The following is a 9,700-nucleotide window of genomic DNA, read 5'->3' as shown; positions in this document are numbered from 1 at the left end:
AGAAAAAAGCTATTTAAAAAAAAAAAAGAAAAAAAAAAAAAAAAAAAAGGAACACAATGTTCAGAAGTAAACATTTTCTCTTATAGCATTCTTGTAGGTTGAGAGCTTGCTTTAAATTGTGATTCCACAACGCTTCTAACAAAGCCGTATCAAAGTTCTGTTCAGGAATTACTAGAGATGACATCAAACATGTTGCGGCCACAAATTCCTGAATTAAATTGGAAGAATTACAGCAAATGTAGTCGAAAAAAGATGTTACAATATTCCCAAGAGTTGTGGGAAATGGGTTTGCAGAACAATAGACAAAAAACAATTTCTTCAGGAGAATTGAATGAAATGAGAATTAAGGACCCTAAGGCATTAGCTTTTATTTATTGAGCAATACATCTAGAGACTTTTAAGAAAAATTTCAGACGCTATGACGATAAAATTTAAACGAGCATGGAATATATAGGAGACTTCCTATGAAGTGGAGATTAGGGGTGCGAGAATCGAACGGACCCAAAATTTTCAGGTATTTACTAAGTGGAATTGTCAGGTCCAAATTTAATTATGGAACCATTCAGATTCAATTCCATTCGATTCAGTTCGGTTCCATTCGATTTCCAGGTTCTGTACTATAAATTTTTTTTTAATATTTACAAGGCTAGATTAATTCAAATAATGATATGTTTAATCTTAACTCTTATAAAATAATGTAGTCCAATATTATATGTCTTTTGCGTTTCTCTTTGCTGGATTCTTCATAGACTTGATCGTTAAAATCACTAGAAGAGAACGATAGTGAGCTTACAATAATTAAGAGATGAGCTGTCGAGTTTCCATTCAATTTCTTCAGAACAGTAGAAATGACACTACAAAAGAATAATAATTTTGGATAAAACTTAGGTCAATTTGATTAAGTTGGACTTGTACAGAAAATTGAAATAGAAAAATCATATTTTTGGGTTTGAGCTGAATTAACTAGCTAGCAAAATTATTTAGAGAAAAAAATAAGTTGACTTATTTAAAATAAATAAATTTCAAAAAAAATTAGGGAGACTCGATTCTTATTTAGTTTTTGATCTAGAATCGATAATTGAATTGAATCCTTCGATTCTCGATTCAGATACCGGTTCGAGTATTTAACTTAAGAAGAACTGCTCAGTTCTGTTCGGGTTCGGTTCGAGAGTTTTGCCCCACTCCTAGTGAATATCCAAATGATGCTTGATGACCAGCTAGTTCCTTTGGAAATCTTAAATAAACAATTTGAATTGAAAATGGAAGTAAAACATATTTGTTAAGAAAAAGAGAAAAAAGATGAAATTAATCATTTGGAATAGAAGGTAGATGAGAGCTAAACAACATGGAGGAAAAACTGTGAAAATTGGAGTAGATGTTGACAAAGCAAAGAGAAGTGTTCAAGGATAAATTGAGATCGATCCAAGTGAAGTTCGAAGCCTCGAAGGAAAAATAAAGCTCCATAAAGGAGAAGAAGAATTTAAAAATATTAAAGTTTTAACTGAGCTCTCAAAGATGAACTTGAGAAGATCATCTTAGTAGCAAATTGCAAGTTTTTAAAGAGGCTAAGTAGTTTAGAAGTACCAAGACTGAGAGGATGGAAAATCTTCATTTTTAGAAATAGAGTTAAGACGGTAGGAAGAAAGGTGCAATCAATAAAAGGAATTGCTTTTCGACAATGCTAAATATTTGGAATAGGATAGGAAAAAAATTGGAGGAAGCTTGAATCTCCCTAATGTGAAGATATTTGAGCTTACTAGATAATTGCAACATATCTAAGAATGAAAACAGATTCTTGGAAAGTGGAATTCCTTGAAGGAAAAAGGAGAAGAAAACCTGAGAGGTGTAAACTTGTTATTAAGTTTGAGAAATATTTGCAGTGAGAATGGGAGCATTTATGAAGCAAAGAGATAAATAACAAGTAACATTAATTACTTGAAAGTATTTGTATGGACGACATAAAAGAAATTGGCTATGAAGAAATTTTCTCTACAAAATCTCATTTGGAAAGAGTTCAATTTATTAATGCAATGACTACTTTGACGAATTGAGAAGTTCATCAAATGCACCATGCATGTGAAGCCAACGTTTGGAAATTAACATAGACTTGTGAACTCTACTAGAAGATTCATGAATATTGGTACAAAACATAATCACCAACCAATTTATCTCAAATATGAAACTTGAATCTCGAAATATATTAATAAGTGTTGGTATACAATAATTATTTTACCTTTGAATCTAAGAGAATGATCATGTTTTTGGGCTCATGCACACACATTAGATGCAATACACCTACTTCAAGTACAAATAAGAGTGAAACAATTGCAAGAATCATTTGTTAACAAACAACGAAGTAAGGAAACTCATTATTAAAAAGTAAACTTTTTCACTTGTAGCATTCTTCTGAGTTTGAATGCTTGATTCAAATTTTGAGTCCATAATAATTCTCACACACACTACTTGAGAAGCTCTTTAGGTTTTGTATGCATCAAGTCATCATCATTTCTTTAATTTTATTTTCTATAAAACCATCTCTAATTGTTGATGTACATGAACATTCTTGTTTTATCTGTTTATCTTTTGGACAATCTTTATCATTAAATCCAATCACAAGCACAAGTTTTTGCATTTTATTTTTTCTCCAACTTGCTTTAAGCTTGTGATTTATGTTCTCTTAGAGTCGTAGTGCACAAGCTTATCTATATGTAACCGAGCCTAATACACAAAACTTTTGTGTTAAACATGGATTAAAATAGTAAATATAAAGAAAGATTCTGTTTACTGAACGAATGAACAAGTAGTGAACATATTTACTAAAAATGGATAGAAAGAAATCGTAGATGACACAATTTTTTAGCAGAGGAAAAGCATTGAATTTGGAGCAACATTTTGAATATTACTGTTATGGTATTTACAGTTAAGGAATCCATGAGAGGCCCCCAAAACCGTAAGGGAATTACTCACTTGTTCTTAAATGAAAAGGACACCAGCTGCATATCAATAATTGTTTCTTTTTACAACAAAGCAGCCTCATTCATTTGAATTATGACAACTTAGATAATTAATAAAAAATGTTATTAAGAAATATTTATTTAATTAGCAATGCTTTAGTGACGCTGGTATTAATAAAGAAACTACTTTGTTTTACTATAAATATGTTTTAGGTAGATGCTATGTAATGTTGCTTTGTTTCAACCTTTGGGCAGATTTTACTGGTTTAGTAGTGGGATTTGGTTTTTTGGTCGTGGAACTTTCTGAGATATAATTGAAACATGTTACATTTGGTTTTGGATTGTTGTGTAGATATGTTGAACTCTTGTGACAGTCTCAAGATTGAGATTTAAGGCAAACCATAAAAGGAGGAACAAACATATGATTCAGCACTTGGTTAAAAAAAATTACAAATGCTCCTACATAGTACATAGTATGAGATAAAAAAACAGTATAAAATATTCAAACCATAATGTGCGTGAGAGTACAAAAAGTTCTTAAGTCTTATTATCGTCTCACAAATTAAGATGCTTCAAAGAACAAAAAGAGAATTCTATAAATAGGAGATTAAAGTGGTTGGATTTTAGACCCCACACGACGTAGATACAAATCAATTATGTTAATAGTGGAACAAATAGGCAAGTTCCAAAAACAAAGACTATGTGGGATTGTACAATTAATTCCTAGTGAACCAAAAATTATACGGAGTCATAGCATATAAATATGCATTCTACATGTTGCATACTTCAAAGTTGGTAAATCATAATGACAAATAATACAAATTTTTTTTTTAATTAAACTAACACCATATTTTGTGAGCTGGTTAAACTTTTAAACCTCGAAATCAAATTATCTTAGTTCTTTTGATTAAATTAACTAAAAAGTTCTGAAATAGTCAACTTCGCTTACTTGTTAAAAGATCTACTTCATCTCACTTAAACTCACTACTCAGCAAGGTTGCCCTCGCGCAATTGTAAAGCAAGATTCTGCTGTTCTTAAAAGATCAGTTAACTCATAATTAAGTTATAAATTTCCTGTTTTTTGCTAAACAAACAAAAAATTCTCCTACTGTAGATCATATTTCCTTCTTTTATATACAAAACCATACTTCTGTAATGTAAGAAAAACAAAAAGAAGAAGAAGAAGAATGCATGCCATTGGTAAAGATGATCGTTTCAAACTGTAAAATATTAAAAAAAATTTAATTTTTTTATTTTTATTACATGAATGAAGCAAAGCATTGTGACAACAAATGAATAATTGTGATGTCCCACAAAATCTGATGCACACTGGAAGCAATCTAGTAAAGATGCAAAGGACAAATTCAATATGTTAATTCAAATTTCTAAAATACCCTCACAAAGATCTTATGCACTAAAATTATTGCAATTAGTGGGGGACTGATGTTAATGCGTTTTTTAATAACGGCAAATTAAAATAATTTAATAAGCATTCATTTAATTTCGTACGTTTGAGAGGTTTTACAATGATTAGAGGAGGATTAAATATCGAAAATGAAAGCCCAAAAAAAGTAGGCCTGCATGGGAATAAAATACTACTACTATACGTTGATTAATTTATGAAAAATATAAAGTAGAGTAAAGTTTTAATTAAATATTTGTCAATACTAGGATATATATATATATACACACTCACGCAAATGTGTCTCCTACCTTAAACCCAAATGATACTCTACGACGATCTTGCTCAATGAGAATGTTCTAGTTCATGTCAAAAAATATAAAATGACAATCTACGTGGGGGCGAAAGATCTATCAAGAATCCCAAAAGATGATCCATAAAACTAGAAGTTGACATGCAATAGAGTATTAAATTGGGATCATGTTACTGCAGAAAATTGTTTAATGATGGAAAACATGAAAAAAGAGCACAAGAATCTACCTGATATCCGAAGAAAATCAATCGTTTTCTTGGGGGTAAAAGATCATCACTGCCATCCTACTTCAAATAAACTTAAAATAACATTTTCTAAGAATAAATTTTGAATCATATTGTAGTAGATTTGTCTGAGATTATTTTCAGAATTGTAAAATGTTCCTGAGGATTTAAGTTTTTGTTTATCATGTATTTCTTTTAAGCGTTCGTAATTCTACCTATGCCCCCATTAGGATGAAGAAATTGGGGAATGGTTGGTTGATAGACAATGTAAAACCATCATCATGTTTATGACATGAATCCTAGTAAATTTTCTTAGGGTGAGATAAGAATAGAGTGGTAAAAAAGAATTCATATAGCAGATTTGTTTTACCTTTGATTGTATGCGTTACTTCTAGGGTTTATACTGAAGGGAAAATATATATTTTTCAGAAAGTAAGCTGTTCAATTCTTTATTTACAATGAGCTCTTTTTGACTTTCGGGGAACTTATGGACACTTTTTTTAATTTAAATTTCTTTCATCAGATAGATTTTTTTGAAATGTTCTTCAAGGATTCACTGATCATCGACAACAATGTGTCTTTGATCACAGATGAATAAAAGAAAAGGTTGTGCACATATATTGATTCTCCAATGTGATTCGGATCCAACTGGAATTACGAAAGAAGAACAAAGTACAAATAATTCAAGCAGTACTATATAAGCACAAGAGTATTCTAAAGATAGAAATTAATTACCAATTTTTGATCCATAGATTGAATCAAGAAAATGGCATGGATGAACTGGAATCATCATCTGGTTTGCCTGGGCTATCCTTCTTCTTCTTCTTCTTGTAAGGGATTCCTCTTGCCTTAGCTTGACACTCCTTTACATCCCTCAGATAAACCCTTATTGCACCACTAGCAAATGGATTAGTCTCCTGTGATCCACCGTTCTCCTCATAGGCAGCGCGTAGTCGTCCAATAAGTGCATCGAGGCTGCCCCAAGCCTGCCTCAGTGGACAAGTACACGGCGCTGGTGGCTCCGGCTGCCCGTAAAAGATGCAGCCCTGCAAATGAACTTTAGTCTTGCCAAACTGATCAAGATATCTAAGAAATTCAAGTACATGATTGCTATTGCAATGAGAGAGAGGAACTGGTGGCCTCTGGTTCTTCAAGAACTGCCCAAAAGTGTTCCAATCCCTTCTTTTCTGAGACTCGTAGCGGCTGGGAGTCGTGGATAGCGGCGAATCACCACCGGCGCCGCCACCGGGGGATCTTGATGACCCCTCTGCCAATTCTTTCCCTCTCTCCATAGTTCATCAATTTTTTCTTCCTTTGTTCCTATATAAGGTGAAACCTGCAGTTGATGGTTAAAGGAATAGTGAGGATAAAAATGGGGGTGGGGTAGGGGAGATTAAGTTCACATCAGACTATTGAGTTGACATGCATTGGGCCATGACAAGTTTCTTTCTTAGTATTTTTTGCTTTTTTTTGGTACCACTGCCATTAACCATACGTTTAGTCAGTAAGTTACAATTATTGAGCATGGCATCCTAATTATCACCCCCACTAAATGTACCATACTTACCTAAAGAAAATATTAATATTATTACACACTTGTCAAAATATAATCTTCATTAGTATCTTCAGATCAATTATTGCCAATAACTGCTTAGTTGTAATGCATTTGGGATTATTTGGTATTCAATGTGAATGTATAAGTATATATGTATAGAACTTATCATTCTTAAGAATAATGCTCTTAAATAAAAAAGTATAGACCCTGATCTTCAAATTTGTTCTAATTAAGACTTCTTCTTCTTCTTCTTCTTATTATTGTTGTTGTTGTTGTTGTTTTTGTTTTATACACGTCATCTCCGTATGAAAATTGTTTTTGCGAACTTATTCCAGAATTATTTGTCTAAGAATTAGTACTGTTGGACGAATATGATTAATGGGCTCAACAGAAAAAATCATCAATAGTGCTATGGGTACATTGTGGCGTCCATTTTGGTGTCCAAAATGGACACCCGGCGCCTCAATATTGGCCGAGGCGCCTGTGGGTGCCGGGTGTCCATTTTAGACACCAAAATGGACACCACAATGTACCTCAAGCATTTTTCAAAAATCATTAGACTATGAGTTTAACATAAAATTCTATAAAGGAATACATATTTCTAGGCATAACTCTAATGGATACCAGATGGAAAAAACAACTGAATTTTTCCCTTGTTCAAAACTATGATACATAAAGAATTCGTGAGATTCAGTAATTATCATTATCACTTATCCGTTTAGGGTGAATAGCTCTGCGATAAAAACTCAAGAAATTTATACACACGCATTATTTATTTTGAATGGGATCTTTATTTCACGCTCGAGAATGAAGTAATTCACGAGCTAGCTTCATATGCCAATTTAGTTCAAATTTTTAGCAGTTTTCAGTTTTTCTATTGTTTGTGGTGACATTACATAATTGAAATAAAAAAAATTATATATATGTACACCTGATATTTCCTATTGCTTTCGTCATGGCTGTCGTTTTCTGATGGAACTGGAATATTGTTTATAGTCCCTTGAATATTATGGGATTTGAGAAAGTTTGACATAACAATTGGTAGCTGTGTGTCTCCAGAATTCAAGCCTCATGTCAGGTTTTTGGAAGCAGGATTGGATATTTTGGAATGTGCTTCAAAGTTCTATATATTTAATGGAAATAAAAAGAATTTAATCTACATATACATTGAATAATATTAATATAAAAACAAGTATATTCAATTTTTTTAATGTCTTAATCTTTTATTTAAGTTCATTCGACTATATTTACATACTTGTTGTCACTCAAAACTGGATATTTCTATTTATGGTAAGTGATTATTACCATTTTATGAATTGTAGAAGGGCAGTTAAGAGAGTTGAAAGTAAAATATCTCAACAAGAATTGTTGTTGAACCACCTAATCTTAAGATCTTAATGGACTAGAAGCAGGAAGATGTTAACAAATAAAGTAATTAAAATTTCCAAATACGTTAACGATTCAAACTTTGCAGCTTCTAATATGACAGATCAATTGGTTGTATCAGTATTTAAATTACTACTGATTTGGTTGGTTTTTCTTGTACACTGTTGCCATTATTTGCAAAGAATTAGAAAGCCTAGGGTATACGCTAAGTTGATGGAAGTGACACCTGACCAATCCCAAGGTCCCACTCTATAGCTTTTACTTTTACCTTTTCATTTCATTTTTTTTTTTTTTGGGAATTTCTTGGACATATTTAAGACTATTCACGTTCAGATTATATGGTAATTTCTAGTTGATAAGCAGGAATTAAGTAATTTTAAGATAAATTTTGGATTTTGTTTTAGTTTTGATTTATGTTTAGGTTAAGTTCATTTAAAGTGGGTAGAACTAGCATAATTTTGATTTTGTTTAACGTTTGATCGTTATGCGAACTTATTTCATCCCAAATATGTTTTCTTTTCTTTTTCTTTTCCGACAATGAATTTTGCGGTTAAAATCTCTGAAGAAATAGTATTGACTTCAATTAACTCAACAATCTTATAAAAAATAACACGAGAGATGTCAAAGACAACCTAAAAAAAGTGTTGGAGAACTTTTCCCTTCTCATCTGATGTTCAGGTCAATATATGTTGAATGAGAATATTAATTATGTAAAAACTTACTTGAAGAGTTTATAGGGAATTTTATTCCTAGTTACCTAATGTCCCATGTGATGATCCTTTTTAGATGGAACTTTGTTGGATTTTATGCGCAATATTAAAGAGATGAAAAAGATAATCAATACAAGAATTTATGTGGTTCGGCGATGTGTCTACGTCCATGAGAGCGAAGCGGAGATATCTTTATTTAGTAGTGAAAAATGGGGTTACAACATATTATTTATACTAATCCTACCTTGGACTCATTTAAGACTTTAAGACCCGTACAAGAAATATCTCATTTGATTCCACTCTGCTCCGCGTCGGCATCGACCCATTTGATCCAGGACCTGTGTTCCACTCTATATGAGCCACATGCATAACAAACTTATAATTCTATTTGGATTAATAGAGTTTTACTTGAATTCATATACGTTTTGATAACGATAGATGTATCCTTTCCTATATGGCAACTATAGTAGTAATAGCACTTACTAAAAATATTGTAATTTGTGTAATTTTACTATAAGAACTTACTATAAGTTGTGTAATTTGTGTAATTTTACGCGTTATAATTTTCCTAAAAATAAAATAAAAAATATTAATAGTAATAATATTCTAATAAATTTATTTTTGAAAAACAAAGTTACGACAATGGAACGAGTTTAAGGAAACATTAATGGAGAACAAATATAAAAAAATTACTATTGATGAGAAATTTAAATTTAAAAAGGATGGTAAAATTCGATGCTTTGATAGTATAAACTCTCCAAATAATTTTTCTCCAAACGAATTATGATTTTTGATTGTAATGATATATTTTGATGTTGGTTGTGGTTCGTGATTTTTTATATCAAGAGATACGAATAGAATAATCCATTTTCTAGTTTGTAAGCTACTATTTCTCTTGTGAACAGTTCATGAGTTGCTTGTATTTTGAACATTATCTCTTCTTTTATAGGAGATTTTAAAATTCAAAAGTAAATGTTTTCGAATAATAATAATAATAATAATAATAATAATAATAATAATAATAATAATAATAATAATAATAATAATAATAATAATAATAATAATAATAATAATAATAATAATAATAATAATAATAATAATAATAATAATAATAATAATAATAATAATAATAATAATAATAATAAATCAGTGAAAA

General features: G+C 31.0%; 1 protein-coding gene across 2 annotated transcripts in view; it reads right to left on the bottom strand.

The window, feature by feature from the left end:
• The window catches only part of LOC111389970 (protein LIGHT-DEPENDENT SHORT HYPOCOTYLS 10-like), an 8,546-nt gene extending 2,321 nt beyond the window's left edge, over window positions 1-6,225 (bottom strand). Inside the window, exon 1 of one of the 2 annotated variants that reach the window (XM_023014960.1) lies at window positions 5,629-6,225. In XM_023014960.1, the coding sequence (XP_022870728.1) occupies window positions 5,652-6,185 (534 nt within the window). In that variant the 5' untranslated portion in view covers window positions 6,186-6,225 and the 3' untranslated portion in view covers window positions 5,629-5,651. The remainder of the gene's footprint in view (window positions 1-5,628) is intronic. The other variant, XM_023014959.1, reaches the window with a different exon arrangement.
• Between the last annotated feature and the right edge of the window lie 3,475 nt (window positions 6,226-9,700).

This window comes from Olea europaea, unplaced genomic scaffold (genome assembly GCF_002742605.1).
Source record: "Olea europaea var. sylvestris unplaced genomic scaffold, O_europaea_v1 scaffold636, whole genome shotgun sequence".
Taxonomy (NCBI): Eukaryota; Viridiplantae; Streptophyta; class Magnoliopsida; order Lamiales; family Oleaceae; genus Olea; species Olea europaea.
The sequence above is the reverse complement of the archived record's forward strand: the minus strand, read 5'-3'. Positions and strand labels throughout refer to the sequence as shown.